Source organism: Cetorhinus maximus, chromosome 3, assembly GCF_964194155.1.
Source record: "Cetorhinus maximus chromosome 3, sCetMax3.hap1.1, whole genome shotgun sequence".
NCBI lineage: Eukaryota > Metazoa > Chordata > Chondrichthyes > Lamniformes > Cetorhinidae > Cetorhinus > Cetorhinus maximus.
The window spans coordinates 56,092,140-56,112,500 of record NC_135881.1 but is presented as its reverse complement, the minus strand read 5'-3'; the positions used below and the strand labels follow the sequence as shown (position 1 = coordinate 56,112,500).

Genomic DNA, 20,361 nt, shown 5'->3' with positions numbered 1-20,361 from the left:
AGTTTTTGTGTTTCATGCACACAAACACCTAGATCCCTATATGCTGCACGTTTTTGGAGTCTCTCTCCATTTAAATAATAGTCTGCCTTTTGATTTTTCCTACCAAAGTGCATGACCTCATACTTTCCTACATTAAACTCCGCGGACCAGGTTTTTGCCCACTCACTCAACCTATCTATATCCCCTTGCAGATTCCTTATGTCCTCATCACAACATGCCCTCCCACCCATTTTTGTATCATCAGCAAATTTGAATACATTACACTCTGCCCCCTCCTCCAAGTCATTAATATAGATAGTAAACAATTGAGGCAGGACTGATCCTTGTGGCACTCCACTTGTTACTTCCTTCCAATCTGAAAAAGACCCATTAACCTCGACTCCCTGTCTTCTGTGTGTTAACCAATCTCAATCCATGCTAATACATTACCCTCAATACCGTGAGCTCCTATCTTGTGCAATAACCTTTTATGTGGCGCCTTATCGAATGCCTTCTGGAAATCCAAATACACTACACCTACCGGTTCCCCTTTATCAACTCTACTTGTTTATATCCTCAAAGAACTCTAGCAAATTTGTCAAACGCGATTTCCCTTTCACAAAACCATGTTGACTCTGTTTGATTATGTTAAGCTTTTCTAAATGTCCTGCTATTTCTTCCTTAATAATGGACTCTAGCATTTTCTCAACAACAGATTTGGACTGACAGGCCTATAGTTTCCTGCTTTTTGTCTCCCCCCCTTCTTGAACAGGGGCATCACATTAGCGCTTTTTAAATCCATTGGGACCCTCCCGGAATTCAGTAAGTTCTGGTATATTTTGACCAATGCCTCCACTATCTCTGCAGCCACTTCCTTTAAAATCTTTGGATGCAGGCCATCAGGTCCTGGCAACATGTCTGTCTTTAGTCCTACTGGTTTCTCAAAAACTTTGTTCTTGTGTTATGAGATCTTTCCTCCCACTAGTTCCTTGCTCATCTGATATGTTTGGAATGTTTATAGTGTCCTCCACCGTGAGGACTGATGCAAAATATTGGTTTAAATTATCTGCTATTTCCCTGTTCCCCATTATCAATTCTCCAGTTGCATCCCCTAAGGGTCCCACGCTCACTTTAGCCACTCTCTTTTTATATACCCGTAGAAGCTCTTACTGTTTGTTTTTATATTTCTTGCCAATTTACTTTCATAATCAATTTTCTCCCTCTTTATTAGCTTTTTAGTCATCCGCTACTGGTTCCTAAAAAATTCTCAATCCTCTGGCCTACTACTAATTTTTGCCGCTTTGTATGCCTTAGGTTTTGATTGGATACTCTCCTTGACCGCTCTTGTTAACCATGGGTAGTTCATTCTTCTCATCGAGTCCTTCTTTTTGACCAGGATAAATATTTGCTGACCGTAATGAAATATAGTGAGTGAATGTTTGTGGATGGGATTCCAATCAAGCAGGCTGCTTTGTCCTGGATGTAGTTAAGCTTCTTGCTTGTTGTTGGAGCTGAACTCTTCCAGGCAAGTGGCGAGTATTCCTGATTTGCGCCCCCTCACACGCCTGTCTTGTGCCTTGTAGATGGTAGATAGGCTTTGGGGAGTCAGGAGGTGAGTTACTTGCTGCAGGATTCCTAGCCTCTGACCTGCTCTTGTAGCCACTGTATTTATATGGCTGGTCCAGTTCAGTTTCTGATCAATGGTAGCCCCCAGGATGTTGATAGTTGGGGATTCAGCGATGGTAAAGCCATTGAATATCAAGGGGTGATGGTGAGTTTCTCTCTTGTTAGAGGTGGTCATTGCCTAGCATGTGTGGTGCAAATGTTAATTGCCATTTGTCAGCCCAACCTGGATATTGTCCAGGTCTTGCTGCATTTGGATATGGACTGCTTCAGTACCTGAGGAGTCACAAATGGTGCTGAACATTGTGCAATCATCAGCAAGCATCCCCACTTCTGACATTATGATGGAAGGAAGGTCATTGATGAAGCAGCTGAAGATATTTGGGCCTAGGACACTATCCTGAGGAACTCCTGCAATCAGATGATTGATCTCCAACAACTACAACTATCTTATTTTGTGCTAGGTATGACTCCGACCAGCAGAGAGTTTCCCCCTGATTCCCATTGACTCTAGTTTTGCTAGGGCTCCTTGATGCCACATTCAGTCAAATGCGGCCTTGATGTCAAAGGTAGCCACTCTCACCCCACCTCAGGAATTCAGCTCTTTTGTCCATGTTTTAACCAAGGCTGTAAGGAGGTCAGGAGTCGAGTGACCCTGGCAGAACCCAAACTGAGCATCAGTGAGCAGGTTATTGGTAAGCAAGTGCCACTTGATAGCAATTTCATTACTTTACTGATGATTGAGAGTAGACTGTGGGGCGGTAATTGGCCGGGTTAGATTTGTCCTGCTTTTTGTGTACAGGACACACCTGGGCAATTTTCCGCATTGCCAGGTAGATGCCAGTGTTTTAGCTGTACTGGAACAGCTTGGCTAGGGCCTGGCAAGTTCTCGAGCATGAGTCTTCAGAACTATTACTAGAATATTGTCAGGGCCCTTAGCCTTTGCACTATCCAGTGCCTTCAGCTGTTTCTTGATGGCACGTGGAGTGAATCAAATTGGCTGAAGACTGGCATCTGTGATGCTGGGGACCTCCAGAGGAGGCCGAGATGGATCATCCACTTGGCACTTCTGGCTGAAGATTTTTGTGAATGCTTCAACCTTACCTTTTTCAGTGATGTGTTGGTCTCCTCCATCATTGAGGATGGGGATATTTGTGGAGCCTCCTCCTCCAGTGAGTTGTTTAATTGTCCACCGCCATTCACGATTGGATGTGGCAGGACTGCAGAGCTTAGATCCGATCCGTTGGTTGTGGAATCACTTAGCTCTGTCTATCACTTGCTGTTTATGCTATCTGGCACGCAAGTAGTCCTGTGTTATAGCTTCCCCAGGTTTATACCTCATTTTTAGGTATGTCCGGTGCTGCTCCTGGCATGGCCTCCTGCACACTTAATTGAATCAGGGTTGATCGCCTGGCTTGGTGTAATGGTAGAGTGGGGGATATGCTGGGCCATGAGGATACAGATTGTGGTTGAGTGCATTTCTGCTGTTGCTGATGGTCCAAAGCACCTCATGGATGCCCAGTCTTAAGTTGCTAGATCTATTCGAAATCTATCCCTCTTAGCACGATGGTAGTGCCACACAACACGATGCGGGGTATCCTCAATATGCAGATGGGACTTCATCTCCACAAAGACTGCTCAGTGGTCACTCGTAATGATAGTGTCATGGACAGATGCATCTGTGGCAGGCAGGTTGGTGAGGATGAGGTCAAGTATGTTTTTCCCTCTTGTTGGTTCCCTCATCACCTGCCGCAGACTCAGCCTGTCAGTTATATCCTTTAGGACTCGGCCAGCTCGGTCTATGGTGGTGCTACTGAGCAACTCTTGGTGATGGACATTGAAGCCCCCTACCCAGAGTACATTCTGCACCCTTGCCACCCTCAAGTGGTGTTCAACATGGACAAGTACTGATTCATCAGTTGAGGGCAGTGGAGTGGGACAGTACGTGGTAATCAACTGGAGGTTTTATTGCCCTTGTTTGCCTGGTGCCATGATACTTCATGAGGTCCGGAATCAAATATTGAGGACTCCCAGGGCAACACCCTCCTGATTGTATACCACTGTGCCGACACCTGTGCTGGGTCTCTCTCTCTGTTTGGTGATGGTGGAGTATGGGATATTATATGTAAGGCATCTTTGCATGAGTCTGACTATGTCAAACTGTTGCTTGACTAGCCTGTCAAACAGCTCTCCCAGTTTTGGCACTAGCCCCAGAGGTTAGTAAGGAGGACTTTGCAGGGTCGACAGGGCTGAGTTTGCCGTTGTTGTTTCCAGTGCCTAGGTCGATTCTGGGTGGTCCGTCAGGTTCCATTCCTTTTAGACTTGTTAGTGGTTTGATTCAACAGAGTGGCTTACTAGGCCATTTCAGAGGGCATTTAAGAGTCAACCACACTGTTTGTGGAGTCACATGTAGGCCAGATCAGTTAAGGACGGAAGAAATCCTTCCTGTAATAGTGTGGCCTTGTCACCTATTTGTAATAGAGTTGATCTGCAGACAGCTTTATAAGTGGAAATATTAGGTTTAATTACAATACTGCCAGTAGTAACTACATTTGTGCTTTCAACTCCATCTCTACCTCTACACTGACTGGAGGTAGCCCGGGCTGCTAACACATTGGTTTTCACAGATCATGTGATCTTACATCACAGGACTATTCCTAAAGATACTGTCCAACATTTAGCAAAACCATAAGTACTACACTTCCCTAAAGGGCATTAGTGAACCAGATGGGTTTTTATGACAATTGACTGGTTTCATGTCATCATTAGACTTTAATTCCAAAGTTTTACTGAATTCAAATTCTACCATCTGCCGTGTTGGGATTCAAACCTGGGTCCTCAGAGCATTACCCTGGGCCTCCGTCCAGTGACAATACCACTACGTCACCACCTCCCTTTAGTGAGGTTATTAACATGGTAGATGAATGCAAGTCTTTATTTTTGTAATTGAATAATAATAATAAATGAAAACATTTTCTTCATGAAAGCAAGATGTTTCTTTGGAGTTAATACTGTCTTTAGAAGTTAGCACTTGCCAGGGGGTTGGTAGTGGGCATCCCAGAATTATGTTAGCAATCGCGGGAGGTGGTTGGGCAGGGGGTGGAATTTTGTGAATGTGCTCATCTTTGCAAGAGGTCCACAAGTCTATATCAATATTCCAACAGTACCCCACACAGAAACATTTGAAAACCATTGAACTGGAAAATACAAGTACAAAATTCACTAGGAAGATGAAAGATTAGAAGAAACTTTCTTTCTCACCTGATACTCTTTCGAGTTATCAACAGTCACAGATTGCAACTCTTTTGAGTACAATCACAGTTCTTGGTTTCCAGGAGTGGGACATGAACCCACAACCCTCTGATTCAAAGGCGAGGGTGCTATGAACTGAGCCACAGCTGACACCTCTATAGTGAACAAGCAGAATAGCCTCCCAGCTAAGGCAGCCATTTTGGGGTTAATTAGCACTTCTAAAATAGAGCTGAATCAATATCTGCTGAATATGGAATTTAATGATTGTAGGGAAATGAGCAGCACAGCTTGATTTTTATCAGGAGTGTAGGGGAAGGAATATAAGTGTTGTTTTTCATCTAATCTATGATGGTCCAGTGACCTACTTTGTCCAAATGTTGAAGATGAAATATTTGCCTCCTAGTCTATTTATGAAGAAATAGTCATTGCTCAAGTGCATAGTTCTGTTGCACTGTAACGGTATTTGTGTTCAGAAGATCAGCATGTTTTTCACTGCGTTTATGCCCTTATTTTCTTTTTCCTCTTTATTTTCCCATCCCTTCCCTTTCTCTTGAAAAAAATGCCCTCCTCACCGAGGTGGCAGTCATTCATGAGGTTCCTCACAGTGACTCGGTATAGAGCTGAGATCACTCCATTCCACACCCAATGCCTGGACATGCACAATTCCCTCGGTGAGTAGAATTCAGAAGTAGGCAGCCAAGCTGAAGTTTTCCCTTCGTGATACAATTGTTGAGGCCAGTTGCAGTGCCCACTAACCATCCAAGTCAAGATCAGCTAATTTAGTAAAGACTCTGGATTGAACTTGATACTTACTGTTTAAGCTCACTGAATCATTGGAAGAACTCTCTCTCTCTCTGTCTCTCGCTCTCTCGCTATATTCATTCTTCTGTCATTAGTCTCCAGGCAACTGTAACAGCATCCCTGAAGGTGGTTTTAGATCCTTTCTGTACCGACACCTATTATCCCCGATAGTACATTAGTGTGGATCTGTGCTTGATTTCTGTGGTGGCTTAGGGACAGTAAACATTCCCAAAGAACCAAGTGACCCGGTTACATATCCCTACCGGCCAATGTAAAAACTCAGCAGTGAAAGTGTCTGACGGGAATTTGGATTCAATGGATGGTATTTCACTTGCCTTTGAAGTTCAATGACATGTGCTGGACTAGAATACAACTGAAAACAAACTTAATTTGAATCTGTCTTTCAGTGGACAATACACCTATTTCTTGCCCAGGAGGATGGCAGTCATATGCAGGTTATTGCTATAGTCTACGCCGAGATCGCAAAACATGGCAACAGTCTTTGTCAGCCTGTCGAAAGGAGGAAGGAGATTTGGTCAGCGTTCACAATATTGAAGAGCACGATTTTATCATTACACAGCTTGGATATTGTGAGTACTAAATTCTACAACTTTGGGTTGGTTTCTGCAACAAATTAATATTTGAGGGGAATCATACTGAATTGCTCCCTTTAGTCTGTGATGGACTGTTTAGTCTGTGGTGGATTATGGTGGGAAAGTGAATTTGATGTCAAAGTTCAGCCACAATCATATTAGATGGAAGACCAGGCTCCTATATCTGATGTTTTTTTGTCAGTGAGAGTTTTCTGCAAGTCAATTTGCCATTCTTGTTTACAGCTATGTGAAGAACAGTGATTCAGCAGTTTGTGTGGCTGCTGTTCGATCTGGTGTTGCCAGTTATTTATTCTGATAGAATTTAAAACAGAATCAAAGTCCAGGACAACATACTAAAACAAAGTTACAAAACATGTGGATGTAGTATATTCGGGTTTTCAAAAGTCATTTGATAAGGTGCCCCATGAAAAGTTGTTGCACAAAGTAAGAGCTGTGAGGATTGAGAATATTTTATTAGCATAGGTAGAGGATTGATTAAAGAATAGAAACAGAAAGTAGGAATAAATGGATCATGGAGTTGGCCACCATCTCCAGGCTGTAAAGGATGGGCTCCAATCTTTGTGCCAAATTGGAAACAGACTCTTGCAGGCTCCTTGATATTGGCAAGAGGCAGCCTTGCACATGAACCAAGCATTCCTGTGTGCATGCCCATCAACTCTGTTCCTGTACATTGCCTCATTAAAGTCCTCATCTGTGTCCTCTGCAGCACAACATGTCTGCAACCTCATCGTCACATGAATTGGCAAACATACTACCCTCTCCCCCTGACCTGGCTGCAGCCCATTCATGCCTGGTGATTCACCACAGGCTGATCTCAACTCTATACTAACCTCTAAAGGATGCATAATGCCAGTGTCTGAGCTGTTGGTTCTGAGTGTCGGATCAAGTGATAGTACTTCTTCATCAGACTTCTGTTCACGTGCCTGTCATGGTGAGGCTGTGCTGGCTGACCAGATGGCATGTCTTAGGCATCTGAAAACAGAAATGCAGAAGGGTACAGTTGGGAAAGAGGGACAGGGGTTAGGGTGGTAGACAAAAAGTCCATGATCAAATCATCTGCATTGCTTTGGGTGATCGTGGATACAACGGCCTCAGTACGGACTGCAGATCCTATAATGTGGAGTACTGTCCCCTTCAAAGGACTCAGGGCATATAGGCAGGCCTGCTCCCTCTCAGTGCTCTGCTGCTCCCTGTGCTTATGTGCGACCTCACAGGTACCTTAAAGGGGCGGTGACAAAGGTTCACTTGATTGTTCCCTGAGCTGAGAAGGTTATCCTGTGAAGTGAATTCTATACTCCCTGGAGTTTAAGAAATTGAGAGGTGATCTCATTGAAACATATAAGATACTAAGAGGTTTTGACAGGGTAGACACTGAGAGGCTGGTTCCCATAGCTGGAGATTTAGAATTAAGGAAAATAGTCTCAGGGTAAGGGGATGGCCATTTCAGGCTGAGGGGAGCAGAAATTTATTTACTTGAGTGTTGTGAATCTTTGCAATTCTGTATAACAGTAGGGTATGGCTGCTCAGTTGTTCAGTATATTCAAGGCTGAGATTGTTCAGTATATTCAAGGCTGAGATTGATAGAATTTAGGATAAACTTCATACTCAAGAAGCTTGACACCATCCAGGACAAAGCAGCCCACTTGACTGGCACCTCATCCACAAACATTCACTCCCTCCACCACCGAAGCAAAGTAGGAATTCACCAAGACTCCTTAGGCAGCACCATCCAAACCCACAACTACTACCATCTAGAAGGACAAGGGCAGCACATGGGAACACCACTACCTGGACCGTCCCCTCCAAACCACTAACCATCTTGACTTGGAAATATGTCGCCGTTCCTTCACTGTCGCTGGATTAAAATCCTGGAGCTGCCTTCCTAACAGCGCTGTGGGTGTACCTACACCACAGGGATACCAGCGGTTCAAGAAGGCAGCTCACCACCACCTTCTCAAAGGCAATTAGGGATGGGGAATAAATGCTGGCCTAGCCAGCAATACCCACATCCTGTAAATGAATAAGAAAAGGGAATCAAAGGATATTGGAATCAGGAAGGAATGTGAAGATGAGGTTGAGGATCAGTCATGACCTTGTTAAATGGTGGAGAAGGATCAAGGAACCACATGGTCTACTCTTGCTTCTATTTCAGCTGGTCTTACAAGATGATATTTGAATCTCAGCTGTGTAACCTTTTGTCTTCCGTTCACTGTGATATTTATGCACCTGTTGATTTGCTCAACCTCATCCTTACCACTTTGATACCATGGTCTCCTCTTTAAAAAAAAAACTATTTCTCAACCCAGTAATTACCCCTGGTATGACCCTCATCTCCTCTCCCATAAGACTTGAAAGAGTGTGGTAGGTAACTGGTTTTAGCCAGATTGGCTGAACCAGGTAAAGCACTTTTGGGTGTTACTCTTGTCTATCAACACTGTTCACTGTTCCAGGATCACCTTGGAATGCAAAGATAACTGCTGGCTACTTATCCCCACCACAACCATCTCCTTACATCTGCCTCTCCTAACTCCTCCACTCTCACTTCCAACAACAAGTGTGCAGAGCTCATGGACTTCGTTGTTTCTAAGATTGTGACCATCGATAAGCTGCTTCTGCCATTTCCTTCTCTTCCTCCAGCTCACCTGGGTAAATGTCCTCTAAAGCTCACCGACCCTAGCCCTGAACTTGCATCATTCTCTAGTTTCCCTGCTTATGCACTCTTCAAGCTCACCTTGTGCCTGAGACCCATCCCTTGAGACAGAATCCGAAAGCACAGTGTTAATTTTCACATGTATGCTGATGACCCCCAGTTCTACCTCACAACCACCTCCCTTGTCTCCTCCACTGCTGCTAAATTATCAAACTGCGTGTTCGACATCCTAATGGATGAGCAAAAATTTCCCCCAACTAAATTGGGAAAACTGAAACAATAGTTCTTGGTCCTGGCTACAAACTCTGTCCTCGAGCCACCGACTCTATCCATCTCCCTGGCAACCGTCTAAGGCTGAATCAGACTGCTCTCAAACTTGATGCCGTATTTAACCATGAGTTGAGCTACTGACCTCATATATGCAGTATCACTGAGGTGGCATATTTCCATCTCCATAACATCGCTTAACTCTGCTCTGCCTCAGCTCTGAAAGCCTCATCTATGTCTTTGTTACCTCTAGACCTGCCTTTTTTAAAATTAATTCATGGGATGTGGGCATCACTGGTTAGGCCAGCATTTATTACTCATCCCTAATTGCCCTTGAGAAGGTGGTGGTGAGCTGCTTTCTTCAACTGCTGCAGTCCCTGTGGTGTAGGTACATTCACAGTGCTGTTAGGGAGGGCATTCCAGGATTTTGACCCAGCGACAGTGAAGGAACGGCGATATATTTCCAAGTCAGGATGGTGAGTGGCTTGGAGGGGAACTTCCAGGTGGTGGTGTACCCATTTATCTGCTGCCCTTGCCCTTCTAGATGGTAGTGGTCATGGGTTTAGAAGGTGGTGTCGAAGGAGTCTTGGTGAGTTCCTGCAGTGCATCTTGTAGATGGTACACACTGCTGCTACTGTGCGTCAGTGGTGGAGGGAGTGAATATGTGGATGTGGTGCCAATCAAGTGGGCTGCTTTGTCCTGGATGGTGTCAAGCTTCTTGAGTGTTGTTGAAGCTGCACTCATCCCGGCAAGCGGGGAATATTCCATCACACTCCTGACTTGTGCCTTGTAGATGGTGGACAGGCTTTGGGGAGTCAGGAGGTGAGTTACTCGCCACAAGATTCCTAGCCTCTGACCTGCGCTTGTAGCCATGGTATTGGCTAGTCCATTTCAGTTTCTGGCCAATGGCAACCCCCAGGATGTTGATAGTGGGGGATTCAGCGATGGTAATGCCATTGAATGTCATGGGGTGACGGTAGATTCTCTCTTGTTGGAGATGGTCATTGCCTGGCACTTGTGTGGCGCAAATGTTAATTGCCACTTGTCAGCCCAAGCCTGGATATTGTCCAGGTCTTGCTGCATTTGGACATGGATTGCTTCAGTACCTGAGGAGTTGCAAATGGTGCTGAACATTGAGCAATCATCAGCGAACATCCCCACTTCTGACCTTATGATGGAGGGAAGGTCATTGATGAAGCAGCTGAAGATGGCTGGGCTGAGGACACGACCCTGAGGAACTTTTGCAGTGATGTCCTGGAGCTGAGATGACTGAACTCCAACACCCACAACCATTTTCCTTTGTGTTAGGCATGACTCCAACCAGCGGAGAATTTTACTTCTGATTCCCATTGACTCCAGTTTTGCCCAGGCTCCTTGATGCCACATTCAGTCAAATGCTGCCTTGATGTCAAGGGCAGTCACTCTCACCTTACCTCTGGAGTTCAGCTCTTTTGTCTATGTTTGAACCATGGCTATAAGGAGGTCAGGAGCTGAATGATCGTGGCAGAATCCAAAACTGAGCAGAATACTGCTAAGCAAATGCTGCTTGATAGCACTGTTGATGACCCCTTCCATCATTGACTGAGAGTAGACTGATGGGGTGGTAATTAGCCAGGTTGGATTTGTCCTGTTTTTGTGTACAGGACAAACCTGGGCAATTTTCCACATTGCTGGGTAGGTGCCAGTGCTGTTGCTGTACTGGACCAGCTCGGCTAGGGGCAAGGCAAGACCTGGAGCATAAGCCTTTAGTACTATTGCCAGAATATTATCAGGGCCCATAGCCTTTGCAGTATCCAGTGCCTTCAGCCATTTCTTAATATCACATGGAGTGAATCGAATTGGCTCTGTGATTCTGGGGACCTCCAGAATAGACTGAGATGGATCATCCACTCGGTACTTCTGATTGAAGGTTGTTGCGAGTGATTCCGCTTTTGCTTTTGCACTGATGTGCTGGGATCCTCCATCATTAAGGATGGGGATATTTGTGGAGTCTCCTCCTCCAGTGAGTTGTTTAATTGTCCACCACCATTCACGACTGGATGTGGCGGGACTGCAGAGCTTAGATCTGATCCATTACTTGTGGAACCGCTTAGCTCTGTCTATCATTTGCTGCTTATGTTGTTTCGCATGCAAATAGCCCTGTGTTATAGCTTCACCAGGTTGACGCCTCATTTTTGGGTATGCCTGGTGCTGCTCCTGGCATGCCCTCCTGCACTCTTCATTGAACCAGGGTTGATCCCCTGGCTTGGTGGTAATGGCAGAGTGGGGGATATGCTGGGCCATGAGGTTACAGATTGTGGTTGTGTACAATTCTGCTGTTGCTGATGGCCCAGAGCCTCATGGATGCCCGGTCTTGAGTTGCTAGATCTGTTCGAAATCTATCCCATTAGCATGCCACACAACATGATGGAGGGCATCCTCAGTGTGAAGACAGGATTTCGTCTCCACAAGGACTGTGCAGTGGTCACTCCCACAAATACAGTCATGGACATTTGCATCCGCAACAGGCAGGTTGGTGAGGATGAGGTCAAGTATGTTTTTCCCTCTTGTTGGTTCCCCCTATTACCTTCCACAGACCCAGTCTAGCATCTATATCCTTTAGGACTCGGCCAGCTCGGTCAGTAGTGGTGCTACTGAGCAACTCTTGGTGATGGACATTGAAGTCCCCCACCCAGAGTACATTCTGCATCCTTGCCACCCTCAGTGCTTACTCCAAGCTGATCCACCAGCTGAGGGAGGGTGGTAACCAGCAGGAGGTTTCTTTGCCCATGTTTGACCTGATGCCTTGAAACTTCACGGGGTCCAGAGTCGATGTTGAGGACTCTTAGGGCAACGCTGTATACCACTGTGCCGCCACTTCTGCTACACCTGTCCTGCTGGTGGTACAGGATATACTCAGGGATGGTGATGGTGGTGTCTAGGACATGATCTGTAAGATATGATTCCATGAGTATGACTATATCAGGCTGTTGCTTGACTAGTCTGTGAGACAGCTCTCCCAATGTTGGCACAAGTCCCAAGATGTTAGGAAGCAAGACTTTGCAAGGTTGACCGGGCTGAGTTTGCCGTTATCATTTCCAGAGCCTAAGTCGATACTGGGTGGTCTGTCCGGTTTCATTCCCTTTTATTGAGTTTTTAGCGGTTGATTACAATTGAGTGGCTTGCTAGGCCATTCAGAGGGCAATTAAGAGTCAACCACATTGCTGTGGGTCTGGAGTCACATGTAGGCCAGGTGAGGATGGCAGAAAGGACATCAGCAAACCAGGTGGGTTTTTAGGAAAATTGACAATAGTTTCATCAGCATCATTAGGCTTTTAATTCCTGATTTTTATGAATGGTGGGATTTGCATGGTGGAATTACTCTGGGTCTCTGGATTACCAGTCCAATGACAATGTCACTATGCCACCGCCTCCCCCTATTCCAATGCAATCCTGGCTATTCTATCCTCTGTAAACTTGAAGTCATCCAAAATTCTGCTGTCCATATTCACATTCGTTCCAAATTCCATTCAGCCGTCACCCCTGTGCTTGCTGAATTACATTGGCTCCGAATAATGAAGTGTCTTGATTTTAAAATTCGTGTCCTTGTTTCCAAATCCCGCAGTGGTCTTACACCACCCCCCTACACCACCACCACCCCCCCCCTTCAATATCTCTGCAATCTGCTCCATCCCCACAACCCTCCGATATACCTGAGCTGCTCTAATTCTAGCCTCTTTCCGGGTCCGATTTTAATCGCACCTAGGCATGAAGCTCAGAAATTCCCTCCCTAAAACTCTCCAGTTTGCTTTTCTCCTTGAAACATCTTTGACCAAGGTTTAGGTCACTTGCTGTCTCAGCTTGGTGTCAAATTTTGTTTATAACGCTCCTGTGAAGCATCTTGGGATGGCTTATTATGTTAAAGGCACTATGTTGATAGAAATTGTTGTTCTTGTTGCAGAGAAATGGTTCCTTACAGGCTACATGGGAAACTTGAAATTGGGTTTTCATAACTGTCTGTTCCAGTGACTGATTTACTTTTGCAAAACAGAGTGAATAAGATGTCTGTATAATTTTATTGGCTGTTTTGGTGATATAGCTAAGTCCTGAAGTAGTATATCAGTTGGCAAACAAGGACCAGCACAGGTAGTATGCACTAAATGGCCTCCTTCTGTGCTGTTAGCATCCTTTTGAAAGAGCCCACGTTGTCAGGTGACACACCAGACCAGTGTTGTACAACACATACATCACTTGCCACATGTGTTGAATTGGTTACAGACATGTGGTGAATTTACTCTCTTCATCAAGTGAGAGATTTTAATCAGATGGACATTAGGATCTTGTGGCAACCCATTCGACTGAGGTCGCAGTTTCAGACTCTACCTGACACAATCCATGCCGATGATGAAAATAAGTAGAAAGTCCTGCAGGAAAAACAATCCTTGACATAGAAAAAACTGTAGCCTAAATCCATTAAGGCATATGGTAAAGAGGCCCCCTGAAGGAAGTTAAAGGAAGTTGAAATATTTTAGTTGCTGCACCACAACTGGATGCCCTATGGTGATTAGTTGCTACCACTGAAAACATTCTTCGACAGAGCTGCTGTCACAGTGCAGTGTTTTATTGCTCACCTTTAGTCTTGTCCTTCAATCCCAGTTCATGTCCGGGCAATGGTTAAAAGATTCGGAAATATTTTGAACCATGTGGCAAATATGCTGACTTGAACAATTTTGGAGAGCATCAAAATCCTGTTGGACAACACTGCAGCAGACACATCATCAAATCCCACTGAGATGCAACACAACAGGTGTACAATACCAAACAAAGCTACCTGGCAAGGAAAAAAAGACTTGTGACTGAGATAAGGGAAATTGGGGCTCAGCTGTATCATCAAATTCAGGAAAATCTACAAATGTAATCTGATATTCATCCTCAATATCTTTGTGACTGGTTCCTTCCTGACAACATTGAAGTTTACAATATTAGCCTGTTTTCTGTTCACAAGTACATCAAGGAAGTTACAAACTATTTTATTCAACTAGCTCAACATTTACATGACATTTCTTGTTGACTAGCTGTGCAACATTGGGCAGAACCTTCTCCCTCTGGAGTTTAGGTTTGGTAGTGGGAGCGGAACTGAGAGTGATTTTCACTAGGGGGATGGGGGGCACACGCAATCCTGCGCTGTTCAGCTCATTACATATGCATCCACAAGGAGTATGGTGAATCTCGCGGTGGCAGGCAAGAAGTTGCTGTTCCTGCCATTACCTCATGGGGTTGAAGGTCTGGGTGCCATATTTAAAGGGCACCTGGATATTCATTCACTCACTGCAAGCCACGAGCTCTGGATTCCCCACATCACAGGCTGTATGTCACAGACCAGACCAGGTCCCTTGGTTTAATGAAGCCTCCCTGCAGACTCTCCTCCAGGCTGTCCAGGAAAGGCGGGAGGTGCTGTTTCTCAGGGATGGCAGCAGGAGGCTGCTCTCTGACCACAGCAGCCTGGGCAGAAGTCACAGTGGAGGTTAGCACCTGTGGGGCCCAGCAGTGTTGGGAAAAGATGAACGAGCTGCTGTATTCTGCCAAGGTAAGTGGCACCATCTACTCACTGCAAAGTGACACTCATAAGAGCATCAGGCAGTGTAAGAGTGCGAGTGTACAGAGATGTCAAACAGGAGTTAAGGTTAAATATCTCAGCAGCAGATAGGACATGTGCACTGAATGTGTACCAGCCATTTCATGCTCTCAAATTCTATCAGCTGCAGCACATCCTGTTGGTTAACCATTTACTGGGGAGGGCTCAGGAGCTGCCATAGGCATTCATGCTCCTAAACTGCTCATGAATCATTGGGTTGACAATCAATCCTTCTGACTGTCTGCAGGACAAGGACAGCCACAATAGGAGGAAGCGGGCCAAGTCCGGTGGTGGCATGCCCGATATTAGAATTCTAATGACCTTCAAGGAGGAGGCTGCAGAAATAGCTGGGGAGGAGCAGTACCGTGCCTGTGCCAAGGTTGAGACAGGACTCCTCCAGGAAGCCAGTGAGGATACTTCCTCTCTGCAGCTATCAGATACACCCAGAGTGAGACATAGATAAATGAGCCTGCTTAGGCACCCACTAAATCTTTCTTTTCTCAATTCTAGGTCCCAGCAAGAAAAGGGGAAGCAAAGAAGGGAGACCACCCACAGCACCAGCTCCAACCTCACCTCTGAGGATGATGCCTCAGAAGGTGTGCTTTCACGGCATACATCTGCACTCTCCACCAGCGCAGAGACTTGCACCTTGGTGTGTGCACATTCTAGAGTAGGTTCATGGGCACAATCTGGTGGGCACATCACTGATACAGGTCCACAGCTGGTGGAGGAAGTGACAGCTGAGGCCTCTAACACTCCGAGGGTTGCTGGAGACCAGGTGCTTACTCAGACCCATGCCTCTGGACTCAGCCATAAAAGACCTGATGGAGACGCGGAGACTTGAAGGGGAGCATCAAGCAGAGATGCCAGAGGCCATGCACACTCTGGCCTGAAGGCTGGAGGAATCTGTCCACGTTCTGTCTGCTGTCATGTCTCCATCATGCGAGTGCTTGGCTGTCTTGATAGAAAGGATGGCGGCTGCCTTGGAGACTGAAGTCCAGCAGAACACGCAGTGCCTGCTGGATATGTGCTCGGATCTGCACCCCGTCGCTCTAGCCATTCCCCACTTACACCCCATGGAGCTCCACTTCCCTCTCCCACTCTGGCCATTCCTGCCTCAGTCAAGAGGAGATGGCCTTCAGCTCCAGACCTTGCTGGACTGATGCTGCAATGAGACCCACGAGTTACGGAGGAATGCTGCTGTCTTGGAGGTTTGACCAGAGAGATGAGAAAGCACCTGAGCATGGTTCTCCATTCAGTTGACTAATGATTATCAGGGTGCTTCTTTATTTGGCCACTAAGCACCCCAGTAACTCTGCCCACCGCTGAAGACCCTCCGCCCACTTCGAGTCCTGGCTCTCACTATGGGACTACGTTGTGACATTGCAAGTAAAACAATGGTGCACATCTCCTATCGACGAAGATTCAACACCTTCTACCCTCCCCCTGGCATCACCAAGTCCCACCTATCTTCGTTTGTTCACCAAGACCAACATTATCCTTCATCTCCTCCATTTGCCTTGCACCTCCCCTGTTACCCTTGACCCTATAATACCTTATGGCTTTATCCCTGCTCTTCCCCATGAGCCCATAACTGTCTAAGTGCATATGCCCATCCTGACCCTGACCCCTCCACCCCTGAGGCCACTGTTAAGCTGACTTTTTACGATCGCCACATGAAACCCTATAGTACCGGCTATGACCCTGCCACTTCCACCCTGCTGGATCCAACTCCCCCCTGTCACCGTCACCATACCCTCTGCCTCCCAGTACCCTGATCTTAACCGTCAGGACCCAAACCTCGACATTCACACTGCCCACCGCCCCCCCCCCCCCTTAGAGGTTCCCTTTGCAATCAATATAAAGACAGCCCCTTTCCCAACCAAAGCATGACCAATTGAGAGGATCAGCTTGCCTCTCTTGGCCACAGACAGCCTGCGCTGTCCCTTCCAGCTTTTCTTGGCCACTGCTCCACCCTTCTCCGCTAAGCCTGCCTCCTTCCTCCCTCTTTTGGTTATCCTCCACACAACTTGTGCTGCCACCACCCGGTCTTAAGCATAGGCTGCCATTTACAGATACTCCCCAAAGAGGACAGTGCAGTGGCAGCTCACCGTTAATCATGGAAGAAGTCTACCTCGCCAGGTGCACTCTTATATGCATTTGTAAATGCGCGCATTCTAATTTCCCGCTGCTGAGGAACTTAATTTGGAGGTGGACGTTAATTCTGGTGACCTGGCCTGTTAATGAACATGCATACCAACCTAATGCATGACAAAGGGCTTCCCGACATTGTTCTTCAGGAAGCTTGACTCGCCTTTAAAGTCTCAAGAATAGAATTGCAAAAGTTCACCCTGCCTTTGAGAAACTGATCTTTGGCCTCCTGCCAAAGTAAGTTTTTGACCACCAAGCTTCCCGCTGCTGGTGGGGCCAGAAGATTCCACCCATTGAGAGGGTAATATAATCCTGCAAGTGTGATGGTTTTCCCCGAGTTCAGGAGGCTCTTGATATACTCATGTTGTATTTGCACCAATGTATAGTGCTATGTCCTATATGAAAGGATTTATTCTTTTTGTACTTCACTAGTGTGCAACCACGCAAGAATGCCTGCTACCCAGAACCTCTCGTGACCCCTTTAGTTTAAGGCAATTGTCTCTGCCATTCTTGTTTGAAGAGGATGAAAGAAGAATGGTGCCTCAGAAATGATAGTGAACCGCTGCAGTCATGTCACATGACCATTCCACCAATTACAGGCAGCAGCTGAGTGCAGGAATGACAAGCCTAGTGCTATAACCAGAATGATTATTGAACATATTATTGGGATGTCAAAGGCCTGCCTCTGGCGTCTTGACTGTTCACGTTAGAGCGGGACTGGATGGTTGAGATAAAAACAAAAAACTACTGCGGATGCTGGAAGGTTGTTGGTGGTTACACCTTAAAGTACTACCCATCCAAAGGATTTCTTGAATAATGCCAGATGCTGCATTCTTCACATTTAGCCCTGTGCCCTGTGGATTGTGAAACAGGATAGCAAAGCCATGGCACAGGAAGAGTGTGAAAATAACAGAGAAGAACTAGGTGCTGAACCATCAATGCTGCAAGGAAAGCTGGTGCACCAGGCACTAATTCAAAATGCCAGGCAATGAGTGCCACAGCAAAACCATTTCTTAAAGTTGCATTTCCTCTGTAAAGTAACTGTACCCATTTATGATTCACTCTTTTATCTACTCCTTAAATCAATATGGGTCTTACATGTTGCGGTCAGCATTTGTAGTTTATTAGGCATGCAGTACACGCAATTGTACTTAACATACACTTAGCAGATAGTGCTTACTACCAAACCATGGCATGTATACGTAGGACTCAAACATGTTACAGTTTTAAGCTCAACATACCATCAATCAGACCTTTTACAAATTTAAATGGCCTTTAGAGTTTGACACTTGTAATACATTCCCCCTGCCTCAGTACGAATTCAGCAGTTTAGGAGCAGGTTCAGAGTTGCGGTTCACAGCTGGTTGTCAGGATTATTACCTATCCTCTTCATTGGTCGACCTGTGATTTAGGATTTAAAGCACACAGTTTAGCGCAGTTCCAGAAACATATTTACAGGTGGAGTTAACCAATACATGTGGCGATTCTCAAAAAAAAAGCTAGTTAATCCCTGGTACACCACCAACAATTTCTAAGCTTACGATACTTTAAATGTAAGCGATCAACCATAAGCTTCTTTCAACAGTAATATTCTGTATAGCAGGAAGTTCCATTTTGAATTGTTTTCAGAGTATTTATTCTTTTCTGGAATTTTAGAGAATTTTCTTGTACAAGTGCCTTATAGACTCTATGTGTTTCTGGTGTGCCACAGTGTTTTTCTCCTCCTTCGGGCCATTGGCATGACTCAGGGTAACTCCAGGGGCAGACCTCCCCTGGTTGTGTTCCCTGCCTAAATTTAGGGGTGGAAATCCAAATGCAGGACTGCAGTTATACTCTGACCCATGGAGGTTGGTGGAGTGCTGCTGTCAGAAAGAAGACTTATAATGCTGCAAATCAGCGCAGGGTAGGGAGATGAGGTGGTGGGTGTGGGGGGGAGTGGCGGTGAGCTGTGGTGGGTTCCACTAAAAAAATTGTGATACTTCATCTTCAGCCTATCCCTGGGATTACTGCAGACTTTTTGCTCTTAGGGGCTGGGAGGCAATTCTCCTGCACAAATTGTTCTTAAGGAAACTCTATGCTGGGGCACTGAATGGGTATGCTTTGGAGAAAGAATGAAATAGAAAGGTGGGAATGCCTCCTCCAGCCTTACTAAAATACCAATGATGGGCCTGTGCTCTTCTACAGACAGACAGATCTACGCAGGTATGTGTAGCCCAGGTAGAAAGGAGACCTGCGGTATCACATCTACACTCCTCTTATTGTACCAGGGGATGCCAGTTCAACCTCATTAAAATAAAACATTGTTTTTGTATTTATTGCAGTATCCACTGATGAGCTGTGGCTTGGGATGAATGATCTTAAGATGCAGATGCTGTTCGAATGGACAGATGGATCCCCAGTGTCTTTTACTGCCTGGCTGCATAATGAACCAAGTCACTTTGACAATAAGCGAGAGGACTGTGTCGTGATGAGGACAAAGGTTACAACAAATTCTATCCATTTTGCAACTTAAGACAAGGGCATTTTTACATGTGCTGATTTATAATAATGAAGACGATTTTTTTCAAGAAACTGAGATGAAGGGCTAAGGCCCATTGTACAGCAGCCAGATTGGGGCAACATAAGAGATAATTTCCCAAGTATTGGTACATTGATAGTAAATTTGGATTTAAAAAGGACTGGCTAGAAGTTACTTAAAAAGTGAATGTTACCTTGACACCATTCATTTTGACTGGGACTCTGGCTGCAAGCAATGATTGTTTTTCAATTTAAGTGCCTCGGGTTACCTTCCAGGTCAGTTGAAATCTCTGATGAAAATCAATGGACCTATTCTAGGATACAAAGACCCTGAATTTCCTTCAGAAATTTCCTTAAGAATTCTACCTGATCTGCACCATAACTGAATCTACTTGAAAACATCAGAGTCTCAGTAGTATGATAAAAGCAAAATATTGCGGATGCTGGAAATCTGAAATAAAAACAGCGCTTCTGACTTGTCTTCCTTTTTCCTTAACCGAGGTTTCCCCCCACTGTGGTTGACATGACCCTCCACAGTGTCTGACCCATCTCCCGCGCCTCTGCCCTCACACCTTCCCCTTCCTCCCAGACCATGATAGGGTCCCTCTTGTCCTCACTTTTCACCACCAGCCTCCACATTCAAAGGATCATCCTCCGCCATTTCCGCCAACTCCAGCATGATGCCACCACTAAACACACCCTCACCCTCTCCTCACCCCTCCTGTTAGCATTCCAGAGGGACCGTCCCCTCCAGGACACCCTGGTCCACTCCTCCATCACCCCCAACACCTCATCCCCTTCCCACAGCACCTTCCCATGCAATCGCAGAAGATGCAACACCTGCCCCTTTACCGCCTCCCACCTCACCGTCCAAGGGCCCAAACATTCCTTTC

At 45.7% G+C, this 20,361-nt stretch overlaps 1 protein-coding gene across 1 annotated transcript in view; it reads left to right on the top strand.

Annotated features, from left to right (window-relative positions):
• Positions 1-20,361, top strand: part of mrc1a (mannose receptor, C type 1a) — a 206,245-nt gene that overhangs the window by 90,993 nt on the left and 94,891 nt on the right. The window contains exons 7-8 of the mRNA XM_078538411.1: positions 6,063-6,245; positions 19,273-19,430. Of these exons, the coding sequence (XP_078394537.1) occupies positions 6,063-6,245; positions 19,273-19,430 (341 nt within the window). The remainder of the gene's footprint in view (positions 1-6,062; positions 6,246-19,272; positions 19,431-20,361) is intronic.